Here is a 13,497-nt window from a genome sequence, read left to right as displayed (position 1 = left end):
TTTCCAGGCTCCTGTGTCCATGGGATTCTGCAGGGTGCCATGTCCTCCTCCAGGGGATCTTCCCAACCCAGAGATAAACCCACAGCTTACAGCTCCTGCTTTGGCAGGCAGGTTCTTTAACACCAGTGCCACATGGGAAGCCCCAATAATAAGGGTCTAGGTAGTACAATTGAGAACCACGGACCTACACTACATGTCAAATCTTAAATATAATTTCACTCAGGAAGTATTGCTTGCCCCTAAAGTGTAACACTTTCCCTGTGTGTTCCACATCAATCTAATCTTCATCTTAGCACTTATAGTACTACATTATAATGTTATATGATTATCTATTCCCTTTAATAAACTGTAAGTTTAGTGGAAATGAAGACCATATCTATTTTTTCATCGTGGTATCACTAATGCCTAGTAAAAAGTACCATACTTCAGAATACTCTTCAACTATTCTTGGCATAGAGTTAGTATGGAAATTAAGAATTATTTTGAGGGTAGAAGGAGGGAGGAACATAACACAGAAGACAAGAATTTGTGAGCACTGCAGGGAACTATTGGTTTCTGCTCTGAGGATGATCAAGGAAGATTTTAAGAGAAAGTTTTTCACCTATGCAAATGGTAAAGTTTAAAAAAAAATTTTCTTATTGCCTTTAGGTATAGTGATCCTTCCTTTATCAGTCATGTACGCAAGTACATTATTGTAGAAAGAGGCCTGGACTTTAATCAGTAAATCTTAATTCACATTCTGGGTTTTTGAGTCATGTGTCCTTAGGCAAGTTTCTTAGTCTTTGAATCTGATTCCTCACCTCCATACTGAAACTTAATAGCTCTCAATCCCACAAGATAGCTGTGAGATATAGATTCTAAATGTGTCAACATATTAAACACAAAGTACGTACTCAAAAATTAAAGTCAATTTCATTTATTTCTTTCATTCACTCAATTTTAGACTGAATTCCTGGTGTATGTCAAGCTGTGTGCTAGATACTGGAATAAAGGAAACAATTACTAAGAAGACCACACATAACTGCCATCTAGTAATAATTTTTCATGTGGAAAGCCCTCAAGTTAGAATGAGGTTAGAGACTAGGGCTTATATCCCTCCATATTTCCCAACAATGTGGCAGGATACTTTGAATTTAGTAGTTACAAAAACACATGTGGACCATTTGCTTGATTTAAAAATGTTAATATTTCTTCCTGTAAATTTAACATGTAATTAAGATGTAAATTTCAACATCTGTATCTCAAAGAAAGCAAGAACACCATTGTTTTGGAAGCACAGCTACAAAAAGACTCACTTGACAGCTCACATCCATTCCTGCTTCCAGCAGCACCTGAACAACTGCCTTGTGACCATTGCGTGCAGCAAGGTGTAGTGGTGTGTGCTTTCGGGTGTTGCAGCTCATTAAGTTAGGGTGTGCACTGATGATCATTTTGACCACTCTAAGCCGTCCATAGAGGGCTGCCAGGTCCAGAGGTGTTTCCAGCTTGCTGTTTCTGATAGTAGGATCGGTGAGCTCTTCCAGGAGAACAGCAACTACCTCTGAGTGTCCGTACTGAGCTGCACAATGTAGGGCAGTTTCATTTTCATTGTTCTGTTAAGACATACAGTGCAAGTTTTCAGAAATACAGTTTGTTATGAAAATCGAAGTATAGTAAGGCAGCCATGACATTAAAAGACGCTTACTCCTTGGAAGGAAAGTTATGACCAACCTAGATAGCATATTAAAAAGCAGAGACATTACTTTGCCAACAAAGGTCCGTCTAGTCAAGGCTATGGTTTTTCCAGTGGTCATGTATGGATGTGAGAGTTGGACTGCGAAGAAAGCTGAGCACTGAAGAATTGATGCTTTTGAACTGTGGTGTTGGAGAAGACTCTTGAGAGTCCCTTGGACTGCAAGGAGATCCAACCAGTCCATTCTGAAGGAGATCAGCCCTGGGATTTCTTTGGAAGGAATAATGCTAAAGCTGAAACTCCAGTACTTTGGCCACCTCATGCGAAGAGTTGACTCACTGGAAAAGACTCTCACGCTGGGAGGGGTTGGGGGCAGGAGGAGAAGGGGATGACAGCAGATGAGATGGCTGGATGGCATCACCGACTCGAAGGACGTGAGTTTGAGTGAACTCCGGGAGTTGGTGATGGACAGGGAGGCCTGGTGTGCTGCAATTCATGGGGTTGCAAAGAGTTGGACACGACTGAGCGACTGAACTGAAAACCTGAGATGCTTTGAAAACATACATTTAAAATGTATGTGTTTTAATAAGTATGCCTAATAGTACTTAATATTTGGTAATAGTATCTATCATTTATCACATTTTATTTCTATCACTTCAGTTGAAAGAATCGAACTTTTCCTTAAACTATATATTCTAACTTCCAAGAGTGATAAACCATTTAGCTGTGTTAGTTGGTAGCCCTGCTGGGCCCAGATGGTTAGTGTTATCAGCACTGTGAATCAAGCCTCTGTGACATCTGCTAATGAGAGAGATTAATAACAATACACCTTTAACAGACTGGCTTTCCCAAATATAGTTGAGAGAGTAAATTCTCTGATAATGAAAGATTTACAGAGATGTTTCCCAAATCAAGTTTCATTTTATCTTCCATTTAAGTATAAATCCTTGCTTCTTTTGCAAAGAGAACAAAGACGTACTGGCCCTAACATTAACCCATATCTTTTTGAAATATAATCAGGAATTGAGAGGCAGGTCTATACCCATATCCAGACAAGTTAAGGAATATTACACGTGTAGCTTATAAGTGTTTCAGCTGAGGGAATTCCCTGGCAGTCTAGTTGTTAGGACTCCACATTTTCACTGCTAAGGGCCTGGGTTTGATTCCTGGCCAGGGAACTAAGATCCCATAAGTCGCATGGTGTGACTCAAAATAAAAATATAACTGTTTCAGCTGAAAATCAATGAGATTTCCCCAGGAATTTAGCAGAATAATAAATGTTAAAATCAAGAAAATTGAACCCCATTGCAAGAGAAACGGACCTTTCAATTATTTGGGCAGATAGTGTAGGTATATGCAGTATGACTACGCCATGAGGTGGAAAGGTCAATTAGGAGAAATGGGAACATGAAATTTTAGTAACAAAAATGCAATGTCCTAAATGAGGGTTCTATAAACCAAGGGAGGATGATATCAGCACAGTCACCATCATAGCTAACACTATGTGCAAAGCACACACCGTTGCATGTCATATGTGCTTACTTATTTAACCGTCATTGCCTGGCCTGCATGTGTGCTCAGTAGTGTCAGACTCTTGTGACCCCATGGATCATAGCCCACCACACTCCTCTGTCCATAGGATTTTTCAGGCAAGAATACTGGAGTGGGTTGCCATTTCCTCCTCAAGGGGATCTTTCCAATCCAGGGACTGAACCTGTGTCTCCTGCACGTATCCTACATTGCAGCTGGATCCTTACCACTGAGCCACTGGGGAAGCCACCCGGTTATCATAAGTCTCAGTAAATGTTCGTTATCATTTTCATTCCTGCCCTCTATTGCTTAAATACATAAAGGTATATAATTAATTAGTATACTTCTGTCCCATTGCGGGGGGTGGGGGGGGGAGAATAAAGCTAAAATCAAAATTTACCTATGAAAACAAAATTCCTACATCAGAAACTTTTAGAAGAAATAACACTGAATGAGAGATCTATGTTACTACTAAAGGAGTATGTACATAACAAACAAAAAACATGGAAAACATGGTATTAAAAAATCTCAAAAAATTTCAACTCATCTAAAATAGAAACCACAACATAAAGTAACAGAATTGAAAAAAGAATTTTGAAGTCCAATCTCCTCAAAAAAAAAAAAATTTATATTTAAATTGATTTATTCAACATCACAGAAAATAACAGTTTCTCTATGCTATTTAAAATCCTCAACTGCTGGGCATACACACTGAGGAAACCAGAAGGGAAGGAGACACGTGTACCCCAATGTTCATCGCAGCACTGTTTATAATAGCCAGGACATGGAAACAACCTAGATGCCCATCAGCAGATGAATGGATAATAAAGCTGTGGTACATATACACAATGGAGTATTACTCAGCCATTAAAAAGAATACATTTGAATCAGTTCTAATGAGGTGGATGAAACTGGAACCTATTATACAGAGTGAAGTAAGCCAGAAAGAAAAACACCAATACAGTATACTAATGCATATATATGGAATTTAGAAAGATGGTAACAATAACCCTGTGTACGAGACAGCAAAAGAGACACTGATGTATAGGACAGTCTTATGGACTCTGTGGGAGAGGGAGAGGGTGGGGAGATTTGGGAGAATAGCAGTGAAACATGTATAATATCATGTATGAAACGAGTCGCCAGTCCAGGTTCGATGCACGATACTGGATGCTTGGGGCTGGTGCACTGGGACGACCCAGAGGGAGGGTATGGGGAGGGAGGAGGGAGGAGGGTTCAGGATGGGGAACACAGGTATACCTATGGTGGATTCATTTCGATATTTGGCAAAACTAATACAATATTGTAAAGTTTAAAAATAAAATAAAATTTAAAAAAATAATAATAAAATAAAATCTTCAACATTCAAATGTAAATGTTGGTTAGGGTTTTTTTCCTTATTTTCATGTCATTTAAAAAATATTGCTTGTAGAAACTAATATTCCATTGTTTAACCTTGGTTTGTTTTTCCATCTTATTACTTTAGGTTTGCTTTGGGCATTCAGTTTTAAGAATAACCACCAGATGGCTCATCCCACCAATGATCTTTTAACTTGGTTTTCTGAGGAACAGGAAGCATTCTCATAAATTTCCTTTTTAGATAATAAATAAAGACAGCCATATCCATAATTTTGTAAAGACTTGAATTAACTATTCTCATAAAAATATTCTGCGTTTTGTAACATGAAAACATAGACATTTTTGTGATATATATTAACAAGATATTTTTCCAATTAATAAAACATTTTTCCTGATTAGTTCTTTACACAACTGCATTTTGATGTAAGAAAACTATTATATTTTCTTCCCTTTGCTGTATACAGCTGGCAAGTATTCATTTTTAATCTGAATTTCAGTCAAGTGTCTGCAAAGTCTATACCCATATGAACAATATGCTAATTGTACTATATTAGATGTGCTTGCCCTAGAGTAACCTCCTTGCACCCATACTGGACAGCGGCCAACCTGCAGCTTAATGCCCTGTTTGTAATTCAATTGTTGGGCAGCACGCTGGTTTTCAAATATAGTTTTACAAAATGGGAACAGTAGGGGGCATGCAGAGCTCATTTATTATTATACTGTACTAGAGGACTGTATTTTACTTTCTGGAATCTGGTCTTATTTATTTAGAACACTGAGAATGGCATTATTTTTTAATATATGCATTAAGTGTAACATGGATACTATGTAGTTGCAAATATTTTGACTTTATCTGTCAGTTTCATCCTGCTGCTGTGTTTTACTGAACTTACTCTAGGCATGTGTGTGTGTGTGTGTGTGTGTGTGTGTACAGGAAATTTTTTATTTAATATGTGACTAGCAACTGCATACATTGTATTTGCATTTTAATTCACAAAATAGCACTTAATATAAAAGTGCTATGTAAATGGTAAAGTATTATGGAAATGATAGCTATCATCATTGTTCTAGCATCAAAAATTTTATTAAGAAAAACTACTTTCACATTATGAATGTCAATTGTTTTATCTTTAAATATTCAATAACTATAAAATGGATGCTCATGTAAGGCAGGCAAAAATACTAGAACTACTTAATTTATGTGGGATTTTATTATTAACAAATATCTTTACAAATGTCCAACTTAGTGCCATTGTACCTATAAACAAATGCCAAAGACGTTTTCAAATGTCTCCTTTAGCAAATTCAGCAGTAGGATGATCTTTGGCAGGGTAACGACAGAAATAATTAATTTTTCAATGTGGCTTTGACTTCATAAAACTCTCAAAAATCACAGCATGAGTGAATATTTGACAAACGCACCTGTTCATTGACTCTGGAATGTGATGGTCCATGATGAATAAGAATCTTCACAATTTCCACATCTCCTTTCCAGGCAGCCAGGTGAATAGGAAAATAACCTTTGTTGTCTGCTACATTTGTTGATGCCTCATATTGAAGCAGTTTGAGAACAATGTCCCTAAGAAGGAAAAAAAAATACAACAGAAGAAAATATGCTGAACAATATGGCTACTATTAAACAGATAATCATAAAAGTATATTAGATACTGACTAGAAATTTAGAGTAATCATTCAAACTACCACCACCACCACACACACACACACACACACACACACACATACACACACAGCATTCATTGACTGACCCATACAATTACTAGAGATCTTTTGGGCAAAATTTATCCAATTTTATTAACCGAATGAATATAGTAAAATAACAGTATACCTCTTCATATCTTTCTTAAAAATGGAGTATTCCCAGATAACTTATACCTGAGATTTAGTCTGAAGGAAGACTTGAGGTGCAAGCAAACACCCTGTTTACAAACAAAAAGTTATCATCCTGCTAAAAGACATTTAGGAAATTATACATCATTCTGATAGAGAACTAGAATAAAGGGTTGAAGATTCATATAAAAGAGAAAGCAACACAGTAGGAAAGAGACCCTAAAAGGTTGAAAAAAATTAATAACTTTCAGCCATGGCACAGAACATAGTGTGTTGTTTATATTTGTATACTCTTTCACTTTCCTCCTCCAAGCCTAAGAAATTATTTTAAGAGGGAAATTCATTTATGAGACAAGTTCTATCACTGACACAATTATTCTAATGACGAGATTTCAGAGAAAATAAACCCCATTTTAACATTTCTTTTCTAAAAATAGTATTATTTTATAAGCCCTGAATTTAAAGGACTTGAATGCAAAGTACCAGTTATGCAAGTGAAAGTATTAGTCACTCAGTCATGTCTGACTCTTTGCGACCCCATGGACTGTAGACCACCAGGCTCCTCTGCCCATAGAATTCTCCAGGCAAGAATACTGGAGTGAAAAAAAAAAAAAAAGAATACTGGAGTGGATTGCCATTCCCTTCTCCAGGGGATCTTGCCAACCCAGGGACAGGGATCGAATCCAGGTTTCCTGCATTACAGGAATTTCCTGCATTACATCATTCTTTACCATATGAGCCACCAAGGAAGCCCAGCTATGCAAATTACCAATAATATGACCACTAGAGTATCAATTAGTCTTATTTTTCTTTTTCTTTCCTGTAGAAAATAATAATAATAGTGCCTATTGCTCAACACTGGTAAGAACATTAAATTAGAACATAAAAGAGAAGCCATTCAATGAATAGTAAAACACTATACAAATATTAGTTCTTGCCCCAAGTAAAAACAAAATTCTTTAAAAGTAAAACTCCTTCCTTCAAATCACCTTTGGAAAAACAGTCTGAAAATCAGAAGGAAACCTGAAGTTTGCCCAGTTTCTATGCTTCTCACCTCTCCACCATGTAAGAGGTGTTATATAAACTCTTCCATTCTCAGATAAGTAACTTACAAAGTGGTGAAAAGGATTCAATATTTGAGAATAACAAAAGCAGCTAAGAATCAGAAGATCTGGTTTGAAGTCTTAACTCTCTAATACTTAGTAACTTGGTGTGTGTATGTGTGTACCTGTGTGTGCTCAATCGCTTCAGTCGTGTTTGACTCTTTTTTTGTGTGTAATTAATTGATTTATTTTAATTGGAGGCTAATTTCTTTACAATACTGTAGTGGTTTTTGCCATACATTGACATGAATCAGCAATGGGTATACATGTGTCCCCCATCTGAACCCCTCTCCCATCTCCCTCCCCATTCCATCCCTCAGGGTCACCCCAGTGCTCCGGCCCTGAGCACCCTGTCTCATGCATCAAACCTGGATTGGTGATCTATTTCACATATGGTAATATACATGTTTCAGTGCTATTCTCTCAAATCATCCTACCCTCGCCTTCTCCCAGAGAGTCCAAAAGTCTGTTCTTTTTTTTTTTAATTTATTTATTTTAATTAAATGCTAATTACTTTACAATATTGTATTGGTTTTGCCATGCATCAACATGAATCCGCCACGGGTGTACACGTGTTCCCAATCCTGAACCCCTCTCCCACCTCCCTCCCCATACCATCCCTCTGGGTCATCCCAATGCACCAGCCCCAAGCATCCTGTATCCTGCATCAAATCTGTTCTTTATCTGTGTATCTTTTGCTGTCTCACATATAGGGTCATCATTACCACCTTTCTAAATTCCATATGCATGTGTTAATATACTGTATCGGTGTTTTTCTTTCTGGCTTTCTTCACTCTGTATAATAAGTTCCAGTTTCATCAACCTCATTAGAACTGATTCAAATGCATTCTTTTTAGTAGCTGAGTAATATTCCATTGTGTGTACCACAGCTTTCTTATCCATTTGTCTGCTGACGGACATTTAGGTTGCTTCCATGTCCTAGCTATTGTAAACAGTGCTGCGATGAACATTGGGGTACACATGTCTCTTTCAATTCTGGTTTCCTTGGTGTGTATGCCCAACAGTGGGATTGGTAGGTCATATGGCAGTTCTATTTCCAGTTTTTAAGGAATCTCCACACTGTTCTCCATAGTGGCTATATTAGTTTGTGTTCCCACCAATGGTGTAAGAGGGTTCCCCTTTCTCCACACCCTCTCCAGCATTTATTGCTTGTAGACTTTTGGATAGCAGCCATTCTGACTGGTGTGAAATGGTACCTCATTGTGCTTTTGATTTGCATTTCTCTGATAATGAGTGGTGTTGGGCATCTTTTCATGTGTTTGTTAGCCATCTGTATGTATTCTTTGGATAAATGTCTGTTTAGTTGTTTGGCCCATTTTTTGATTGGGTCATTTATTTTTCTGGAATTGAGCTGCAGGAGCTGCTTGTATATTCTTGAGATTAATTCTTTGTCAGTTGCTTTGTTTGCTATTATTTTCTCCCATTCTGAAGGCTGTCTTTTCACCTTGCTTATAGTTTCCTTCGTTGTGCAAAAGCTTTTAAGTTTAATTAGGTCCCATTTGTTTATTTTTGCTTTTATTTCCATTACTCTGGGAGGTGGGTCATAGAGGATCTTGCTGTGATTTATGTCAGAGAGTGTTTTGCCTATGTTTTCTTCTAGTTGTTTTATAGTTTCTGGTCTTACATTTAGATCTTTAATCCATTTTGAGTTTATTTTTGTGTATGGTGTTAGAAAGTGTTCTAGTTTTATTCTTCCACTGCTGGTTGACCAGTTTTCCCAGCACTAATTGTTAAAGAGATTGTCTTTTCTCTGTTGTATATTATTGCCTCCTTTGTTAAAGATAAGATGCCCGTAGGTGCATGGATTTATCTCTGGGCTTTCTGTTTTGTCCCATTGATCTATATTTATGTCTTTGTGCCAGTACCATACTGTCTTGATGACTGTAGCTTTGTAGTATAGTCTGACATCAGGCAGGTTGATTCAAGATTGCTTTGGCTATTCGAGTTTTTTTTTTTTTTTTTTCCCATACAAATTGTTAAATTATTTGTTCTAGTTTTCTGAAAAATACCATTGGTAGCTTGATAGGGATTGCATTGAATCTATAGATTGCTTTGGGTAATACACTCATTTTCACTATATTGATTCTTCTGATGCATGAACATGGTATATTTCTCCATCTATTTGGGTCCAATAGATGGACTTCCAAAGAAATCTTTGATTTCTTTCATCAGCATTTTGTGGTTGTAACCCTATAGATGGTAGCCTGTCGGGCTCCTCTGTTCATGGGATTCTCCAGGCAAAGATACTGGAGCGGGTTGCCATGCCCGCCCCCAGGGGATCTTCCCCGTCCAGAGGTCAAAGCTGCATCTTATGCAGTTCCTGCATTGCAGGCAGATTCTTTACCAATCTTGGACACTTCAAATAACCTCTGTCTCTCTTTCAGACACTGTTAAAATGGAATTTAGAGATTACATATAGCTGCTGGTCTAAAAGGGTTGTGGTATGAATCAAATGAGAAATGAATATTACTGTAAAACTGTATACAATTAAAAACTATTCTTAAAGCTATTTGCTGCAATATTAAACAATTTTTGCCTTCTTTTTTCTTGAACTGAAGTATATAAGTATTTAAATAAAAGGTAAAATAACACCAAAGGAAGCATTGTTAAATACCTGGGAGTGATCAGTAGAATTTATCCTACCAAAAAAAAAAGCCTTCTCCAAATCCATGTATTAAAAAGGGACAATTATGTGAAGGGTTTTAATTTCATTCTTCAATGCCTAAGCAAATCAAAAAGAATTCTGAAACTTCTAAACATTTCCTTTCTAAGAGGAAAGAGGAAAATTTTATGGAGTCATCAATACTATTTTCTTTTACTCTCAAACCCTTCAGAATTTCATTTGTTCTTGGGCTCAGTTTTTGTTGACATTTTCAAATAATGTGTGTGATATGCATTTATTATCAAGAAGAGTTATGATATACTGAAAAAACTGACCATCTTACTAATTATTTGTATTGTGTAAGTTACTACCATCTAATCATTAAAGAATAATCTGCATGTTTATAAAATTGTCTTTTGTGAACACCAAGATTCTAAATAAATACTATTATTTATATTTAAGTTTTTTAGCTTATTTTATTAAATAAATATTCTATAAAATTTATTTTTTAATTTAAATGTATTTAAAATCTTTTCTCTTATTCAGAGATACCAGCTAATGAACTGGGTAAACTCAGATTTCTAATAAAAAAACATATTTTTGAAATATAAAGTTATATCTTTGATCAAATGAGTGCCTATTGGTCTCACTGAAACTTAAGCAAAATATTAATCAATAAAGTATCATTAATCTTTCTTATGATATATCCATGTATACCACAAGTAATACGCATTATACAGGCCTTTTTCATTCAGGCTTATCAAGAACAAATTAAATTTCAGTTACTTTCTTTAATGTCTAAACAAGAAGAGTAGTTGTTTTTGGTTTTGGGGGTAGTTGGTTTTGGGGAGGGATATAATTGAAATATAACATGATTTTAGTTTCAAGTGTACAACATAATGATCTGATACATTGCAAACTGATCACCATGAACCTAGTTAACTTCTCTTTTTTTACTTTTATTTAAGTTGCATCTTATATCTTCCAAAAGTATCATGAATATGTTGACTGTGCTTGGTTATCTGGCATGAAATATTAAGTTATATTGATGAAAACTGTCTATAAGCTAGCAAGCAGAAAATACCTATATCTTAAAACTAAAGTGGTAATCTTTCTTACAGCATTTGACAAAAAATTCTCCAAAACACTAAAATAAATGTAATTGATGAGATCACAGAAAAAAGAATTCCATTTCCTAGGAACAAAACAAAATACCCAATTAAGTTTAATAATAATTCAGTTTAAATCACTGCAACATTTTGCAGCTTGAGGTTAAAAATGTTTGTTCAGGTAAAAATAGGAATTCTAAAAAGTATTGATTTTTGCTATCATGTTTAATTTGTTTCATTTTTTGATAGACATAAATAATACTTCTGATTAGTATGAAATGTCTTTTAAGAAGTTCAGTATACATTATAAGCAAAATTAAATTAATTGGGAAGATTCAACATTCAAATTTCTTTACCTCAACAGCAAGTTGCCTTACAGTTAACCAAAGAAATTTATTTCATTTCATCCTCCTGTGTTTGCAATGTTTATCGCAGCACTGTTTATAATAGCCAGGACATGGAAGCAATTTAGATGTCCATCAGCAGATGAATGGATAAGAAAGTTGTGGTACATATACACAATGGAGTATTACTCAGCCATTAAAAAGAATACATTTGAATCAGTTCTAATGAGGTGGATGAAACTGGAACCTATTATACAGAGTGAAGTAAGCCAGAAAGAAAAACACCAATACAGTATACTAATGCATATATGTGGAATTTAGAAAGATGGTAATGATAACCCTGTATGCAAAACTGCAAAAGAGACACAGATGTATAGAACAGTCTTTTGGACTCTGTGAGAGAGGGCAAGGGTGGGATGATTTGGGAGAATGGCATTGAAACGTATATATTATCATATGTGAAACGAATTGCCAGTCCAGGTTTGATGCATGATACAGGGTACTCAGGGCTAGTGCACTGGGATGACCCAGAGTGATGGGATGGGGAGGAAATTGGGAGGGGGTTTCAGGATGGGGAACACATATACACCTGTGGCAGATTCATGTTAATGTATGGCAAAACCAATAAAATATTGTAAAGTAAAAAAAAATTTTTTTAAAAACAAATAATTTTGAAATAAATGCAAATCATCTTCATATGGATGTAATAAGCTAATGACATGCAAATTATCCATTAATAAACTAATGAAATTCTCAAAGTCATTAAGGCCCTTTTGATTTCAGACTTTCTTAAGGATTTTATTTCTCTTTTTTGGAAATAAAGTTGCAAAAATGTTCAACGTAGTCAGAAGACTTTAGGACAATACACTTCATTTTCTAACTGGAGCTCCATTATATACTGAATTCACTCCCATAGATTTATTTTCAGATAAAATGAATAAAGTCAAATTTAACTAGTTAATATTCTAATCCAAGAAAGAAGCAATCAACCAAAGATATCTGTAGGTGATTCAAAGAGCAACTTCATGGACTAGATTATATAAATTTTTAGAGGAAGTGCTCTTCTTTCATTAGAAAGTCTATTGTGAGCAAATCAAAGGTATAGCAGATAGTTTACTATCTAGAGTCTAGACCCAATTTGAGATACAATCTTGATTATAGATAATGAAGGATTATCTATAATTGAATCCTTGTCTAGGATTCAAGCATTAATATTTAAAGAATCAAAAGCAAGAACAGAAAATAACCCCACACATATCAAATAACAAACATACTTCAAAGATACAATAACAATTTATTACTGACATTTTCCAAAACAGCATCCAAGAATCACAATGTACCCAACATAGTTTAATGAGATGAAACTTAACAAGAAAATAAAACCAGCAATTTTCTAAGAAGAGAGAAATCAGAATGAAATATGAACATACAGGTTTAGTAAAACTTTATAGGGATTATTAAAATAATAAGATGATTATTTTAAGACAGAAAAGAAAGAGCAAAGAAAAGAAGGAAAGAGGAAGAGAGGGAAAGAGGAGAGAAGAAGGGAAGAAAGGAGGGAGTTAAAAAAGGGAGGAGGAAGTGGAGGAAAAAAGAGGAAGTTGGCTATTTCAGAAGAAATTGCTATTGCTATTCAGAAGAGAATTAATTAAAGCAATAAAATTTGCAAAAGAAATATATGAGAGAGACAATGAATCCTCCATATTTTAAAAAGAAAAAGAAGAAAAGATAAATCTCTAGCCTATCTACTGAAATAATTTATTTACAATCATTGCCAGTTAAATTTGTTCTACTGACTGTGCTTTTTCTATCATTTAAAAGTAACAATTTTCTCATCTGTAATTACAAATGACTCAGGAAATCACCAAGAGTATTTCTATTGTGTCCTGATTTGGCTAAGTGGAGACGA

The 13,497-nt window shown here is 35.4% G+C and overlaps 1 protein-coding gene across 14 annotated transcripts in view; it reads right to left on the bottom strand.

Annotated features, from left to right (window-relative positions):
* Window positions 1-13,497, bottom strand: part of ANKS1B (ankyrin repeat and sterile alpha motif domain containing 1B) — a 1,175,033-nt gene that overhangs the window by 1,003,870 nt on the left and 157,666 nt on the right. For all 14 annotated transcript variants that reach the window (XM_027542059.1, XM_027542058.1, XM_027542067.1 and 11 more), the window contains exons 3-4: window positions 5,984-6,140; window positions 1,296-1,592 (exon numbers count right to left, since the gene is read on the bottom strand). In XM_027542059.1, the coding sequence (XP_027397860.1) occupies window positions 1,296-1,592; window positions 5,984-6,140 (454 nt within the window). The remainder of the gene's footprint in view (window positions 1-1,295; window positions 1,593-5,983; window positions 6,141-13,497) is intronic.

Source organism: Bos indicus x Bos taurus, chromosome 5 (genome assembly GCF_003369695.1).
Source record: "Bos indicus x Bos taurus breed Angus x Brahman F1 hybrid chromosome 5, Bos_hybrid_MaternalHap_v2.0, whole genome shotgun sequence".
Taxonomy (NCBI): domain Eukaryota; kingdom Metazoa; phylum Chordata; class Mammalia; order Artiodactyla; family Bovidae; genus Bos; species Bos indicus x Bos taurus.
This window is presented reverse-complemented; position numbering and strand designations above follow the sequence as displayed.